This window comes from Equus asinus, chromosome 5, assembly GCF_041296235.1.
Source record: "Equus asinus isolate D_3611 breed Donkey chromosome 5, EquAss-T2T_v2, whole genome shotgun sequence".
In the NCBI taxonomy this organism is placed as follows: Eukaryota; Metazoa; Chordata; class Mammalia; order Perissodactyla; family Equidae; genus Equus; species Equus asinus.
Window position 1 is genome coordinate 47,684,769 of NC_091794.1, and position 17,503 is coordinate 47,702,271.

Here is a 17,503-nt window from a genome sequence, read left to right on the forward strand (position 1 = left end):
TATTGTCACTCATGGGGCTCAGGCTATGAGCCGACTGTTCTTGACGTTAGTCTATTTGGATTCTCAAGTGGAAGCTTAGAGATAACCAGCCTTGTTCATGGTCACTGGCAAGTGGGAGGTGGGTCCTACATTCTCTAATATTTGTTTTTGGCTCCATTTAACAGCTGGCATGTGAATTTTCTGTCTTCGCAAGTTTTAAGTGGCTTTCCTGCTGGAATGTGCATCTCCAGGGAATTCAGACAGAAGGCGTCTTCCCTAAGGAGCTGTGCTTGCCTTTGCCTCGGTCATTTACTCAGTGAACTGACAAACAAGCAGGACGCAAGGGTGCTGAGAAGTAGAGTGGAGAAGAATCTGGTTTTATTTTCATCTTTTAGGATCTCCTTGAGAAGCGAAAATTAGAGGTAAAATACCAAAACAATTAAATTTACTTTTATTTAAAAGGACCCTCTCTTCCCTGTCATCCCTCCTGATAGCCTCCATCACAAGCCTTTGAGTAAGTCTCCTCACGAGGCTTTTCTTGGGTACCAGTGTCTGTGGGGAACATCTGCATAAAGTCAGCCCACCTGGAGTCGACAGCAATATTGCGCAGCAGGCAGCAGATCCCTCATTTCGAAGCCGGTATCTGCCCCGTGATAAACGAGTTCTAAAGACTCTTCGTCTTCTCCCCATTCCAACCTGTACTCGGAGATGTCGGCACCAGCGCTTTCCGGACTCTGGAAAGCATCAATCCACGAGGTTAATAATTTCACTATGAAGGAAACCCTATGACATTTGCATTCAATTAACTAAACTGGGAAAGAGCAACATGCCCCAGGATATTTTGAATACATACAAAAGAAAGGAACAAAAGAGATGCTCAACTTCCTTTCAATTCTGCCCAGTAGCAAAATTTCCACAACTCTAAATGACAGTGAGCCAGTGCCAAAGGAGATCACTGTGTAAACATCACCTCCACGTGAATTCTGGCTTTGCAGGTTCCTCCTAACTTGCATTTGGAGGCAGATAAAGTAGAAGAAACAGAAACTGATGTAGAACCTGGGCCTGACTTACCTCCCAACTCACAAGGACACATCCATCAGGCGTAAAAGAAATACAAGGTGCTTTGCACTGTCCAGGAGGCCCTGCAGCAGTGGTGATTTCTGAGACATCAGAATAGGGACCATACTGAAAGAGAAGAACACACACAGGCTCGTATGTATGTATGTGTGCACACACACGTGTCTGTGTTTGTGCGTGTGTGTATATAACCAAATGAGGGCCAGGCTAACACCATCACCAATGCAACTAATTAAGAAGTATTACCAAATGGGTTTCACTTTCAGGTGAATGTGTGTAAGGTTTTTTCCTACATACATTCCCTGAGTGGTAAATGTCTATTACATGTCTATATTCTTTTCATTCAAAAGGATTAGAAAGTTGGTTTACCAAACATTTTTCCTTCCCTGTGACATCAGAAACAAAAATATGCTCATTTTTGACACACCATGGCATTGTGCTTTAACACCTCTCAGAGGACATCAAAGAAAACTAACTCAGATACACACTGCAGGTTGATTTTTAAGGCATAAAATCTCTTGGAATTATTGGTTATCAAATTCTGAGTAATTTCTTCTGGTTACCAGTATTTTCCATTTTGAAAGTTTAATGCTCCTGTGAACATTTTCTCAGCGTGGCCCCGCCATCCCTTCTATTAGAAGGTTTACACTGCACGTCTCTTTTCTTTATATCACCATCAGTGACCACACTGCTCAGAGCCAACCTCCACTGAAATTTAAAACTTTCATGAGAGCCATAACTACCCATTTCAATAGTGGAATATGTGATACCACAAAGAGTAAAATAAAAATAATTTCCAGGCTAATGAAGTATGTAACTATGTTTTTCAAAATGGGAAAGAAGATTAAAAAAAACAAAACCAAACAACTCTCAACATTTTCCAACACAATTTGTACATATACTGGCGGGCGGTGGGAGGGAGCAGCTCTCTGAAATGGAGGCTACAAGTCAAATACACAGTTAACTTCCAATACAACAGGAATAAACCAGGCTGAAGATAATTTGTTTATATGACAAATTAGTGAAAGGGGAGAGAAAGTCAAATCAGTCCAGTTGCATGTTTATCTCTGTTATGGCAGAAATCCAAAGAGGTCGATGAGGAAAAGGGCAAAAACAGCAGCAAAATAAAGTTTCTGCAGCTTCTGTGATCAGCACCATCCAAGCTCTTTCTACTTATATAAGTCTGGGTGCACAGGCTTTCTTATCTTCTCATCATTACATTTTTATGTTTAGTTTTGCATTTTTTTTAAATTTAAATATCTGTGTTGTGTCTGAAATTCTTTCCTAATGGAGAGTTAGAAGAAATCCAGTTCCTGTTAAAGGTCCGAGACCCTACTTCAGACCAAATGTTTTCACAGTCAGTTGTGGCTAACACGGAATGGATTAAACGCAAACACATTTCACTTCTGAAATCTTGAAGAAGACTACCAAGAACTAGAAAAAGTTACGGTCAATTCCCTGTCACTGTCAGTTGAGCTTTCTTATTTTTAAAACTTCATCAATTACTTGCATCTATTTATTTGCATGGAACGCGTCTATACACCTCACGGCACTTTGGGGGCTCTGGCAGCAGTCTGCTTTACCCACACCCCTCTGCCTTCTTTCATGTTTCAGCCCTACAGTTTCTGAATCACCTAGTTCTCATCATCAATCTGCCCAAAATTCACACCACTCTGCAATTTCAAAAAAAAACCCCAAAAACCAAAAAAACAAAACATCTTTGTGGATAGAATACAGACGCAGATATTTTAAGCTCAAATAGCCCACCTTGACAACTCCAAATGGAGCAGTGGATGGGAGGGCCAGAGAGTCTTCACTTGAAACAAAACAAAACAAAAACAAGCAAGCTGGCCGCCCTGGCCTCTACCCCAGTCTAGTTTTAAAATCTGACCTAAGGCGGGGGGAGCAGCCCAGTAGCATAGTGCTAAGTTTGGAAGAGCCAATTTGGCAGCCTGGGGTCCACTGGTTTGGATCCCAGGGGTAGACTTACGCACCACTTGTCAAGCCATGCTGTGGCAGGCATCCCACACATAAAGTAGAGGAAAATGGGCATGGATGTTAGCTGAGGGCCAATCTTCCTCAAAAAAGAAAAACAGAAAACACTGACCTAAGACACTGCGGGGTAATTTACACAATATGGTAAAGGGATACAGTGTGCCCTAGTTTCCCATGACTGATTAATATGGTCAATGAGATAATTGCAAATTATTTTAAAAATTACCAAAAGCATCTAAAAGATGATGTTCTTATTAAACTTGAACTCTGTGTTAATGATATGAGGACAAAAGAAACAAAATTTCCAGTGGTGGGTCTACATGAAATCACAATATAGCAATTCAGAAAGAAGATTCTACATACACTTCTGCAATGGTTGTCAAGGTTGGACATACACTGCAGAGGAATTTCAGCAGGGTAGAAAGGGTAGTGCTAGAACCTTCTATCTTGGTTATGGTGTGTAACCTTATACTCACCCCTCCGTCATTCAGCGCCCTCACCCTGAAACGGTACACGGTTCCGGGAAGCAAGTTGCCAACGGTGCACTCAAGCTCTGGCCCATGGTACACCTCTGAAGCTACATCCTCGGGCTCCGTCATCTCCACACTGTACTCCGAGACCTCGCAGCCACTTTCAGAGGCAGGAACATCTGGGAATGGAGAATGTTTTTCATCTTAGAACATTTTTGTGCTTCCAGCTGGCCATATCACACTCGATTTTCCACCAGGTTTGAAAAACATCATGTAGGTGGCCTGTCCTCAATATCTCTTAGAGAAGAACCCCCACTCCAAAAAAAGAGATAGAAAACGTTTCTGAGATGATGTTATCCATACTTTTCCAAGCGAGTACATTTAATTACACTAACAAAATAATTCCCAAACCATAGAAGTATTAAGCAAATTTCTTTACATTCTAATGCAAGGTAAAGAGATAGAAGGAAGGAAATCTTTAACTTGAAACCAAAGGACACATTAAATCAAGAGGGAGGACTCAAAATTGGCCCAATATTTTATTACATCTTAGACATAAGTGGTGGGGGGAAAAGAGTCTGATAGAGTTTTGCAGGTTTATATTCGCAATTTTACATGCTGGAAACTGCTGACACAACAGGAAATGCTAATACAGCTTGAGTCCATACTAGAGAACACCGGGACCCACCTGTGACAAAGCAGCAAAGATGAGGAGGAATTAGATGTTACCTTATGAACCACTTCTGGATTAATCTCTAAATGGAGCACAACTTTTCTTTTATGGATAAAGTTGAAAAATTCCTGAAAAAAACTAGCTGCTCTGAAACATTTTCTAGAAAAGTGCCCTCTGTGCATGTGTGGCACCACTGGAAGAGGAGGATGAGCGACAGCATGGGGGAGAATACAAACCCAAGCCGACACACATTAAAAAGAATAGGACGTTTTCAACAGAAAGAAAGAAGAGTTTTCAGAAGGAAGACTTGCAACTTAATTACAAAGCATTAAGTCTTAAACTCAATCTCCAATTGTCCAAATTGTCAATGTCAATGTGAAGATTTGTTCACTCACCCCACTCTAAGTGGACTTCTTTGTGCTTTGGTCTACCCAAAACCCTCGGTGGTCGACACTGACCTGGTGCAATGCTTAGTGTGCGAACAGGGAGACTTTCAGAACACTGCGGGAGAAACACCGGAGAGAATCACCTCTTAGTTACCGTGAATTTATCAGACGTCTATATACCAGGCAAATTCCACCCCATAACTCTAAATGCTACCAAGTGGGGGCTACGTGTTGAATGTGTAGATTTTTTTTTTATATAATAAGATATTCGTGTGTGTCTGTGCATGTGTTTTAAGTGTGGACATATACTGCATATGATATTGGTAAAAATGAATATTTCTGAAGTCAGATTTATAGCCATGAGTGTTATATACCCTAAGCACACAATTATTTTCCTTTAAACCAAAATCAGAGCAACCCTTCATGAGGACAGAAGAGAACACAAAACAACAGCTGGATGAAGTTTTTAAATGGTGCCATAAATGGCCAACCACCCACATACAGAGCAGAAAAGCAAATAAGGTCGATATTAATCAACTGAGTCTGACATTAACCAGTAGGTCCTGTTAATGCTGAAATAAGCAGGGCTTCTTTTTGCAGGATCTGGTTGCATAAGGCTGGTGGTACGAAAGTTCATCCCCTTTTTGAGATGCGAGAAAATGAGGCAGAGCTAAGCAGCTCAACCACACTCATTGTTCTGCCCAAGGAGAAGTGGTGCAGAGAAAACATGCTTCACCCACTCAAGGAGATCACTGCCCCTGTGCAGCGTAGGAGGTACTGCGGACAATCTGTGGCTTTGGTGTGGATACACCCCACCCCGCAAGCAGTCCTGAGCCCTAGCACTGCAAAGACATGGTCTAGCTGCTGCTTATTTTCTCAGGAGTCTGTCCATATGGACAGTCTAGACATCGCAGTACACTATCCTGGGGGGGAAAAGAAAATAAACACAAGATGATGTGGGCGGTGGGTTGACTGGCAAAATTAGGCATCCTAATGGCAGGTATTCTCTTGAAAGGTCAACCCAGCACAGGGCTATTAGCCACTATGCTGCTCTCTCTCTTAACATTAATAGTTTCACACCATAATGTTGAATATCTCTTTGATGAAAATGTCTTCTACCATCTCGCCTCTCGCTCACTTTCTGAATGGAAGTTAAAGCCATTTAGATAATAACCCTCTCATTTCTAGAGCACTTCACGTGCTTTATTAGGTTATTTGGAAGCTATGAGAACACTGTATGTTTGAAACCAAGGCTCCTAACATGTTAACTGGCTGGTCTAAGGTCATATAAATAGTAGACAACAAGAGAACTGCTGCCGCCTACAGATGGGGAAGGTGGGCACTGCACAGTTGCAGAGGTGCCATTCAGCTGGGTCATCATAGATTTATACGGTTTTTACAATAATTTTCCAGCAGATGGCAGCAAAGTACCTCGAAGAAGGGGTGTGTCATCATCTCATAAAATCGCCAGATGTGCTAACAGCAGAGCTGTGCTGGAGGTCATATCTTTTTGACTCTAAATTCTATGCTTTTCTATGGTTGTAATAACTGAGGTTCCCCTTATTTAGCTAACGGAAAATCCAGGCCACCCTCAATTTTTACCTGTCACGTGTGATCATGCCAAAGTCTTCTCTGAAATAACTAAGTGACAAATGTACCCCAAAGTACCACAGTTCAGTGGAGCATCATTCACGTCTATCTCTTTATGTTCTCTAATGCATAATGCAAAACATTCTACTTTTAATTTCATGATGTGATGCCACGACACATTCTAAATAGCAATTTTATTCTGATGTTATAAATATGTTGTCTGAATTTGACCAAAGACGTTTACTTTTATACCGAAACTGAACCAACCTGACTGTGTCCACCAGTGCTGATGCAGCATGCGCGGAGCTTGTACAAAGTGCCTGGTTTCAAGTGGGTGAGAGTGTATTCTGTAGCCGATCCGCTGTACGCCACCTCCCACTGACTCGCTGCAAAACAAGACACAGGTATGAGTTTATGCCTTTTATAATCATGTAATAGTATCAAGCATTACTGATAAGAAAAAGCTCTAAGTGGTTTCTATGAAAACCAGCATCTCCTATTCTTTCTCTTTTTTTAAAAAAAAAACACAGCCAAAAGCTTCTCTTTCCATTTCCTTTACAAAGTTCAATACTAAAATAACCTGGAGTCATTTTTAACACTTAGTCCTGCTGGCTAGATTACTTGGTATCACCATTATTACATTTGCTGACTATCAGGTTTGGATGCTGGAAACCACACAGAATCTGCTGTTGGCCCAGGGGGAGTGGTAAGAGGAGAGAGAGGACAGTGTCGAGCAAGCTGTGCAAGGGTTCTGATGTGAGAAGCCCCTGGGCAAGCCGGCTGTAGGGAAGGCTGCTCAGTGTGAGGTTTCTGGTCCGTCTGGGGCACTGTGGAAGAGTCTTATCTGCCCGGAGGTCACAGCGACTAGATTCCTCCCAGTACAGACTGAGTCCCTGGCGCAAAGGCCGGCTGTCTTCATGGAGCCGCACTTCAAAGACAAAAAGGCCTGGGATAGTGACAAATTAAAGATGAAACACTCATTGTGACCCAGGTTATCTGACCACTTCTCAGGATTAAAGAAAGCAAGCAAGGCCCCTGGAGAGGTCTAGGCGTCCGAAGAGGCTGCTGCCACCAGGGGAAACGCATCTGGGTTGCTTCGAGTGACTGCCTGGCTCTCACGTCTGGGCAGCTAGGATGTTTTCTCTCTTCTGTTTAGTTCTCACTAACGCTATGTTTCCAGCTGACTATTTTACAAAAGCCTTTTACTCCATGAAGTTGTTTTAGGGAAAACACTTTTACTCTATTCCATGATATTTCCACAAATTCCCTCAGCTGCTTATTAGGCTAGATTGACAATTACGTCACATGCACTAGGGCCACACGGGAAAGGGGAATAGTAAAGACAGTGATCCTGACATTTCTGATTAGAAAACCTCTACTGAACAGGCAACTGGGAACAAGGACGACTGAAACAAAAAGATTCAATTAATCACTGACATTATGCACTGGCAAAGTTGGTAGTTTTAAGCAGAGAATGGCATCTATTTTTGATTTGTCATTAGTGGTCAAGAGAGCCAAAGAAATACTTAGGTTTTCACAATGAGCCACTGCATATGCATGACTTCTCTCCTAGGTAGGTTTTCTAACGTAAAAACCTAAATCAAATTTTAAGCACAGAATATGATTTTATGCTAACAACCACAGCTGTGCCCACCTCAAAGAATTCTCATGTTCTTAGCTTAAAATAGGACCTGACTGACATGAAAAACAAAATAGGCCAGGTGGCTGTCACAGTACAGAATAAAAGGCAAGCCACGCACCTGCATTGTTTGTTTGTAAAACTTACTGTTAACTCTTTCTGTCTTTTTCTGCCATACGCATGTGTGTTTTTTTTAAATTAGTGGTTGCAGGAATTATTAGAGTGGTGAGGTATTTCATTTTTAAGGTTCTGATGATTATAATATTTTTTCTATTAAAGCCTAATGAATTTTATTAGAAAGAACATCTAAGAACTTTTTAAAAGGCATTATTTAAGGAATTTGATATCTAACCTTATTTCACTTTAACCCACAGACTGTGACAATGAATGAATAAATAATCTGACTCAGACATCACAACAAAGATGGAAAGACATTTTCTAAATTTGTTGTAAAGTGTGACACTTGTCACCGGCCCACAGTAAGACTACATTTAGTCTGTCATCATTGTACATCGGAGTTTGTAGATTATCACACTTGTTTGGTGTCTCTACCTTACCTTTCCTGCTGACGGCTTCTGACACTCTCTCTGCTTATAAGAATTTCCAGAGAAAGTGTGCCAAGAGAGGGGATGAAAAAGTTAATTATTCTATTAATTAGGACCTCTGGCTTAAAGAAATGACATAGAAAATTTAAAAACATGATAAAAATGTACATTTTGAGCAGACTCTGATCTCTGACGCTGTGCTTGAAAGAGAAAAACTATCAACGTGTGACCAAGGTTTGTTTATTGTAGTAGCGCTATCACTAATGATTACCCAGTATTACGATACAGATGTTTATCACATTAAAAAACAGGCTTGCCAAAGGATTTGAATAACACAATTTCCAAAACCTTCACCTTCGGAGTTTCCATCAGTGATCTCCAGCAAGTACTTGAGTATTTCTGAACCACCATTGTCCTTCGGAGGATCTGGAAAGTAATCAAATGTGTTATTAGTTATGAAAAGGTGTTGATTTTTATTAGTAAATATCATTAGAACAGAAAATCATATAATGTTATACTGACTTAATTCTGAATTGAACCAAAAGGCAAAATAATACATTATTTCACCTGACTCTTTTCTTGAAAAACAAAAGAAACAAACAAAAATATCAAGAAATCCTGAATACTATCAGATTATTACAGCTAAGGAATGTCAAAGAGTTAGCATTTATAAAGTGAAAGATGAGCAAAATACAAAATATGAACTGATTTTTCTAGAGTAATGTTAAGAAATTTATGAATTCTGAAACCTCCTCATTAACCTTTAGTGATTTTTATGTAAGATGAAACATTTATGCATTTCTTTAATTATTTTATTCTCTTTTATTTCACTTGTCTTATCAGTGACCAGATTCTTTGGAGAGATGGAGAGGGAAGGAAAGAGAAGTGCAGAACTTACTGACAAGATAAATAAAACAGCAGAATGTAATAAATCTGTTCCATTGCAGTTCGCTACTAAGCAAATTTTATATCCCAGTGAACCTGACCTGGAACCAGAGTTGTGGACCAATGGAACGTGCACCAAACAGGTGGCTTGAGGAAGAGGTTCCAGCTCATTACCAGAGCCCTGTGGCACTCTGATTATTTAGTCCACTGCAACTCTGTTCCTGCAAGAGTCTTCTTTTCAGGGCAGAAAATTCTGCAAGACTATGCAGAATGTACCTCCACTGTCAGTCGGTCATCTCTGCATTTTAGCTCTACCCTCAGGTTACTCATTTAGATTTAGGGACTGCTTCCCTTCTCTCTCCGCCTGGTATCTCCATTAACGTATACGTACTTCAGTAATAGACATTAAACAATAATTACGAAGCTAAACATTACAGCATAAGGCTAATGAAAGTAAATATCCAGTACTGACAGAACTTTCTAGGATTTTCTGAGGAAAAAAGCTTTACAGTCTGGCAAAAAGCACATCTATATTTTTACAGTTTCTCTTAAGCATATCCATCTCCCAGGGAAACAGATATCCTAATAATTTTGCCTCAAAATTATCTGTTAACTTTATGTCTCAGTGGTTGTTCTCCAATTACAGTTTATAATGTTTTAAATTCCCTTTATCTTACTTGGCTGCCAGGTAAAATCTTATTTTAAACTTTTACGTTTTTTTGTCTTTTAGGTAGCTATTATTATGTGATGTTAGTGATAATTATATACATCATGCCAGCTTTACATATAACTGCAAATGTTTATCAACACTCTAACCACATTCATTTCCTTGAAATAATCCACACAGCAGGTGAGCCAGGCTCCCCGCCCCCACCACCATATGATGAACTTCAATACGAAAAACTCCTGAAGTTCAAGACTTCTGGTTACATACAAACGACAACAAAAACTAAGTTTTCCTAATTCATTTTAAACTGAACATTCTGTACATCAAAATTTACTTATGATGACATATCTAAATTTTGAAATTTATTTTCAATATTAACTTTATTAATCAATTTTTTACATTAAATATTACTACTTTTTAAAGGGCAAGCTATTGAAGAATGAACTACATATTCAGAGATTACTACATTCAAGCCAATAATACATTAAAAATATAGGAAAAGAACATGTAATACAGGAAAATCATAAAGAAAGTGAGATGCTCTTAAAACTGTCCACTTTTACCAATTGTGCAATTCTCTGGATGTTTCTCGTACACATACTCCAAATGTGTAAAACTCCCACAAGTAATATTGCCCTTTTATTTTTTATTTTGGTTTCTTGCTACTGAAATTACAGTAGTCTCCCCTTATCCAACAGAGACATGTTCCAAGACCCCCAGTGAATGCCTGAAACTGTAGATAGTACTGAACTCTGTGTATGTTTTTTCCTATACGTACATACATACCTATGATAAGCTTTAATTTATAAATTAGGCATAATAAGAGATTAACAATGATAACTGATGATAAAATAGAACAATTATAACAATACACTGTAATAAAAGTTATCATACGTCTTAGCGACCTAAGCACACGATTTTTTTTCTTTCCTTATTAAGTTGAGAACTTTCACCTTTTCCCTTAAAGGAAGCTCCTCATGGCTTCTCATTGGCATCTGAACTGCCAGCATCACTACTCTTGCGCTTTGGGGCCATCATTAAGTAAAATAAGGGTGACTTGAACACAAGCACTGTGATACCATGACAGTCGATCTGATAACTGAGCCGGCTCCTAAGTGACTAATGGGCGGGTACTGTATACAGTGTGGATCTGCTGGACAGAGGGATGATTCATGTCTGAGGTTGGATGGAACAGGATGGCGATACTCAGAATGGCACGCAATTTAAAACTTACGAATTATTTCTGGAATTTTCCATTTAATATTTTCAGACTGTGGTTGACCGCAGGTAAATGAAACTACAGAAAGCCAAACCGTAAATAAGGGGAGACTATTGTGATCAATTTTTTAAAATCTGTCTAAAAAGAAGCAACGGCAGCAAAACATACCCCACTTGACACTAAAGCCATGAGATGTAACTGGTCCTTTAATGAGGGGTCTTGTAGGAGGTCCAGGCCTGTCAGGACTCGTCGTACACACCAAAACTTCACTGGGACAGCTTTTCCCTTCCATATTAGAAGCAGTCAGCTATAACACAACCAAGAAAACATTAATGCGCTTTAGACATTAGGTATTAAATCAATGGTGACTTTTTGATACGGCAAGATTAAGGCATCCATAACTCAGACACACACACACATACACACACACACACACACACACATATCTTCTCTCTCTCAGTCTCAAACTACTGATTTGTAAGTGTTTCTTTCATGGTGTACTTATTTTCTGTATAGTTGGCTATTAACAACTAAAAACAAAACGATAAGGTGGGTTTTAGCTAAAGACGTTTTTACCCCTCCAGGAAGACATAAATCTAGTATACCACCACGTATTTCTTATTCTTTTCTGGAAGGAAAATATGGCGGGAGAAGCAGGTAAAAATAACCTTACTCATTTAAGAGTAGGGCAATGCCACCTTGTGGAGAAACGCTTGTAGCATACCTATGTTCTCAGAGCCGGTGCCAAATAACAAGGGTTTTTTAAAATATCAAAACCTATCATTTTCCTCAAACAGTCACACTCTTGACTTGATAATCTGACAACTCTTTACTGAGCGACTACTATGTGACTACTATGTGGACAAAGCCTTGCCCACAAGAAACTTAGATGCCAGTTGGAGAAAGTGATTAAAAAAATATATATATCTATTTTCTCTTCCTCCAAAAGAGAAGGAAAAGTGGAATCAGAAGAAAACCTTCTCTCTCCAAGATGCACACTGTCCTATTAGAAAATCTAGTACTGAGCACAGATCAATATACTAGGCTGCAGCACAGAATGCAGCATCCCAGTTTCTCTCTCAATGATTGCAAAGCATTGTTTTTGGCTACAACACAAAGTCCTACGGTGTCACTAAGGTGGTTGTTAATGGCCAAAGCCTAAGTAGGGAGGGAGGGGGTAATAGAAGAGAAAAATAAAAACAGCTGAGGGAAAAAAAAATGGGCAGCAGAGCACAGGCAATTGGAGACTAAAAGAGAAATGATGAAAAGGATAAAGATGGAAGAGAACGGTGTGAAGTGCAGGTGAGAGACAGGTGCACGGGGCATCTGGTTTGGGTGCTCCCAGGTGAGCGCATCTGGCCATGCTGTAATGCCATTTATTACAGCACATTACGACAGGTTTCCCTCTCAAAAGTGGATTTTAAAATTAAAGTATGGTGTGCATTTTTTAAATGTTACTTTAAAAATGTAAAGTGCAGTGAACTTAAAAAATTTTTTAACCTAGAGAGTCAATTTGAAACGGTAAATGGGTGAAACACAAAACAGCTTTTCAAGCAGCTCAGGTACCAAAATGACTGACTCACCCTGAATTTATACTGTGTGCTTCTTTTGAGATTTTTCACAGTATAGGTTAAATCCTCTCCAGTGTATTTTGGGTGGAAAAGGTTATCCTGAAAAGGCAAAGCCAGAAAGAAACATCAGTATCATAAAATCTGGGCATTAAACACCTTGGTATGTGGGATTTTTATGTTGCCTCTTCCCATGATCACCAGTGGGCCAGAGGAGCGGCAGCTACTGCAACGGAGTTTATCAGAAGCCCCTGGTGCTGTGGAGAGCATTCTAGCTTAAGTAAAAATCTAACTCTGTCACATTGTAATTTCTCCGGGGTCTGTTCAAGCTCATTGAGAGGCTAATACTAATTTGAAGGAGAACAATGCTTTCTCTTTGAGAGTAGGTAAATTTGCTTTAGAATAGGTGCCACCATATGCTTTTCTCACAGAGCAAACTTTTCCTGGTTACTCAATAAGCATTTTAAACAAAGAATGTAACCACCAAGCAGTACATGTAACAAAGCAGTATGTACATGTAAAACAAAATTTATTTCACAACATTGTCATGAAAAAAGCCTCTAGTACTGACGTCTTCACTGGCAAGCTGCAATGTGCTAGGCAATAAACGGTGGCTGAGGTTTCTGACCACACAGTGTCCTCTTCTGGCCAAGTGAGAAAGGACAGCTTGGATGGGGAAGGCATGATCCTTTAAGAGGATAAATAATCCATTAAAAGCTGAATGTACAGGATTCTTTCAGTAGTATTCTCTATCACCCATCCATCCCTCCAGCCAGCCAGCCAGCCATCCCTCCATCCATCCATCCATCCATCCATCCGTCCAATATTTCTGAGCCCCTTCTATGCATCAGGCTCTCTTCCATGCTCTAGGGGTTCAGCATTGCCCAAGAACAGACAGGGCCTTGCCCACAAGAAACATACATGCCAGCTGGAGAAAGCAATTGAAAAATATACATATAAATATGAAGCATGTCATGTGGTGTTAAGTGCTACGACAAAAATTTAAGCTGGGTAAAAGGACAGAGCGGGAAACCTACTGAAGCGCTACTTTCTGTAGCTGCTTAGGTTAAACAAGGCAGCCACATGTGGCTCTTTAAATTAAATATAATAAAAAATTCAGTTCCTTGGGCCCACAGCCATATTTCAAGTGCTCAACAGTCACGTGTGACAAGCGCTGCCTTACTGGACAGCACAAACATTAACCAGAGAGTTCTAGTGGGCAGTGCTGTTTCACAGGGTGGTCAGGGAAGGGCTCTCCAAGGAGGCGACATGTGGGAAGAGCCCTGAATGAAATGAAAGAAGTGAGTCAAAGACATGTGGAAGGGCATTCTAGCTGCAGGGCATAGGGAACTGTAGAGGCCCTCAGGCCAGGGCATGCCTGGCATGTTCAATCAGACTCAAGTGGCAGGAACAAGGGCAGATATGAAGAGTCCAATCGCGTAGGACCTTGTAGGTACTGTGACAGCTCTAGTTTTTACTCTGGGAGAGGGGGAAAGACACTGAGATGCTCAAGTCAAAGACATGACTGTACTTTAACAGGATCTCTCAGGCTTTGTGTGGAGAACAGACCGTAGTGTAGTGAGGCTGAAGGTAGGGAAAATACTTCAGAGGCCATTGCAATAATCCAGGGGCAAGATGATGGTGCCTTATAAAGGGGTAGTGGCTGTGGAGATGTTAAGAAGTGGTCAGATCTCTGGATAATTTCCGAAGGAAGATTCAAAAGGATTTGCTGATTATATACAGAGTCAAGGATAACTCGATGGGCGTCTGGCTTCTCCAAATGAAAGCATGGAATGCCGTTTACTGAGATGGTGAAGAACGGGATGGACAGATGGTAGCAGCGATAGTGGAGAAATCCAGAGTTTGGTTTTGAACTCATGTAGCTAATCTAATTTCATGGTGTCCTGTAGTTACAACAATACCGACTTACACAGAACACATGCAAGGGTGTAAAATCTGCAAAACTCACATTTTCATCCTCTTGGATTTCCAAAGTATAGGTGACCACTTCCTCAGCTGAACAGCCTTCTGGTTTATTCCACTGCAACGTGACCCATGTGACCCCAGCTCGAACAAGTCTTGGTGCAGACGGCATCTGAGGAATGTTTCCTAATGTGTAGCATACCACCTCTTGGCTATACCCACTGTAGAGAAGCAAACCAAGTGAGACACAGGTTTAGGAGCAAGTGAGGAGTCTTCGCATTTTGAAAGAGGAAGGATAAACCTACCTACCACCCAACTCGCTTGGGTCGGAAAGTCTGGGGCCTGACTAGTTCAGCAAGCAAACGAAGGCAAGGATCCTCTGTGGACATTCCCTACCACAACTCTCAATCTGCCCCATTTCCCTGCTTCAGTCTACTGCCAAAAAAGCAAACCATTTTCAGGACAATGTATTTAAGAATTTATTTGCCCCCAAGAGCACCCAGCAGGAAGCACAACACAGTGCAATGTTTACCAAGCTATGAGGCACAGCTACCAAGGTGTCTTCAAATCAATGTGAGCACAGATAACTGGGTTGATGAAATTAATGTTTTACAAATATATACAGTGCTATTTTTCAAAAGTTTGTGGGTGTTTCCAATTCATTTACAAATTCTTGAACCATAGAAGCCTTTATCATCTTTCAACCAGTGGCCTCTAAAAATACAATGGCTATCATGGGTGGGGAGGGAGGGCTGTAAAACCTTGTGATGTTAAGAAAGTTCTTTCGGCTGGAAAAAAGGTGGAGGACCAGCGATGTGCTGAACCTTTAAGATTTTCAATAAGCAGTGATGAAAGAAAAAGATTTTTCCGTTAATTGAAGAGTTACCCAGGAAGTGCAATCGAAATATGGTCTTTTAAAGCATCTTTAATCCATTGACGCTTCCCTGTACACCTGTTCTTGCCTTTCTTCTGCAGCTTGGAGGCAAGCTGTGGTGTCCTAGACAGTCCAGATTTTTCCCCAATCCTATGAGTATCTGTCCCGGGCTTGACAACAATGGCTGGCTCAGCATCCCTTTCCTTGCATCAGGAAACACTCACATATAATTGAAAAAGACAACTGAATGAGTAGCTTGCTAAAGTGATGAAAGAAAAAGGCACATGATCTGAAAAAAAGAAAGCCCCAAGAGAGATTCCTTTCAAAATCTGCACTGTTACCTTGATCTTGGTTTTCAGAGACCCCTAGTGGGGCCTTTCCATTACAGCAAAAGGCCTTCGCCTTACTGCAAAGAGGCCACACAGCGGCATTTATCCCCTCAGAAGGGGCCTTCTACCCTCTGATTAGGATTCCTTCTCAGAAAATCTCAAACTGGTTCAGTGTGGAGGCAAGAGGCGCCCTTATGCCTTCCAGCAACATGAGAGGAAGACTCAGAATGACCACACAAATGTGTAATGGCACAAGGACAAGGAGTGTCATACCTGGTGCCAATGTCATTCCGAGCAGCCAGCCTGAACGTGTACCCCATTGCCGGACAAAGCTTTGTCAGCTTGCAGTGCTTCTGGCTCCCGAAAAAGCACTGTCTGAAACCACTGTTCCTTTTTCCCTAAAAGAAAACATGAAACAATGCACATAAATTTTAAAAATGACCATAAGAAAACGAAGGAGCATTGTGAGTAACTGTTTAATTTCCCAGTTTGGATGAACAAAACTTAGAGAAGGAAGGCTTCTAGGGAAGCATTCACGTTGCACATAAAGTGCTCTACAATGAAATGTCATCCTTAATATAAAGGCGCTACAGAAAATTCTAGAACTGAGACAGGTAATGTACTGTACTTGTGGTATTTCTAAAGTGGTTTTTGGTTAACAAAATTAAAAAGGCCCTTTCAGGTACAAGGCAATGGTCAAGTTAAGGATCATAATCTCTAATATCTTCTTCACTCAAGTTGGTCAGACTGCCCAATGTGACCAGCAAGAGTCAGTTTGCAGCCTCACAGGGATCGCCAGCCCTGGAACTGTACAGCCTTCCCCAGCAACCGCTGAGCACCTGAGGACCACTCTGTGCAGCTCAGTGAGCCACAGGAAGTCCTCCCCAGTCTTCTCTCCTCTCTCCCTCCCTGCAGCAGCCCCCAATCCCCGAGTGTGGACATTCCAGCATTGGTGAGCTGCTTTGTCACTGACGCCTTTGCCTCATCTTGTCCACATCTGCTTTCCTCCTAACACTATCTTGGACAAGCTGGGAGTTCATCAATGCTTGGAGAGTTGAACTGAAAGTCTGATAGGCACTTGGAACATCGGTTAAATTCATCTCTATGTATTACAGCCCTCTTAAGTTTCTCATGAGGCTGGAAATGTACTTTTAATGTGTTCCTAGCCTTACATGATGCTTCAAATCCCTTAAAGTAAAAAGAAAACACTCCAGTGGGTTCTCTTAATAGATCTATGAGTAAGAGAAAGACCTTAACCATCCTGGTGCCATGCTCAGAGGCATGGAATACTCATATCAGCAATCTGCTAGAACAAATATTTCAGACCCATAATCCACAGTATTTCATCTACATTTATCTATGCAGACTTACTCTTGGTTGATTCTTGCAAAAGAAAACCACATGCTAACACTGAATAAATCTTAACATTCTAATCAGACAGCTGGGTCCAGGGCCTTCAGGAATACGTTTGAAGCTCTCAATTTATTTTATCAAGAATGAAGAAAGCACATTCTTCTCCTAAGCAAATTTAAAGCATTTCCTTTCTTGAAGCAGGCCTCTAAATGCTTACGACTAAAACACATCCCAGGTGAAGTTTAATTAAAAATTAAATAAATATGCCACTAGCTTAAAGTATCACTAGGGTGAACAGATTGACAACAACCATGCCACACTCACCCTGAAG

The 17,503-nt window shown here is 40.7% G+C and overlaps 1 protein-coding gene across 5 annotated transcripts in view; it reads right to left on the reverse strand.

Moving 5' to 3' along the window:
• FNDC3B (fibronectin type III domain containing 3B) overlaps positions 1 to 17,503 on the reverse strand; it is a 330,867-nt gene that overhangs the window by 50,321 nt on the left and 263,043 nt on the right. For 3 of the 5 annotated variants that reach the window (XM_014866812.3, XM_070509439.1, XM_070509438.1), the window contains 9 exons: positions 16,093 to 16,217; positions 14,663 to 14,837; positions 11,294 to 11,432; positions 8,709 to 8,780; positions 6,438 to 6,556; positions 4,590 to 4,695; positions 3,528 to 3,700; positions 1,051 to 1,164; positions 564 to 713 (listed from right to left, as the gene is read on the reverse strand). In XM_014866812.3, coding sequence (XP_014722298.2) covers positions 564 to 713; positions 1,051 to 1,164; positions 3,528 to 3,700; positions 4,590 to 4,695; positions 6,438 to 6,556; positions 8,709 to 8,780; positions 11,294 to 11,432; positions 14,663 to 14,837; positions 16,093 to 16,217 — 1,173 coding nt within the window. Of the gene's footprint in view, positions 1 to 563; positions 714 to 1,050; positions 1,165 to 3,527; positions 3,701 to 4,589; positions 4,696 to 6,437; positions 6,557 to 8,708; positions 8,781 to 11,293; positions 11,433 to 12,708; positions 12,796 to 14,662; positions 14,838 to 16,092; positions 16,218 to 17,503 lie in introns of all 5 variants that reach the window. The other 2 variants (XM_014866810.3, XM_044771075.2) reach the window with 1 other exon arrangement.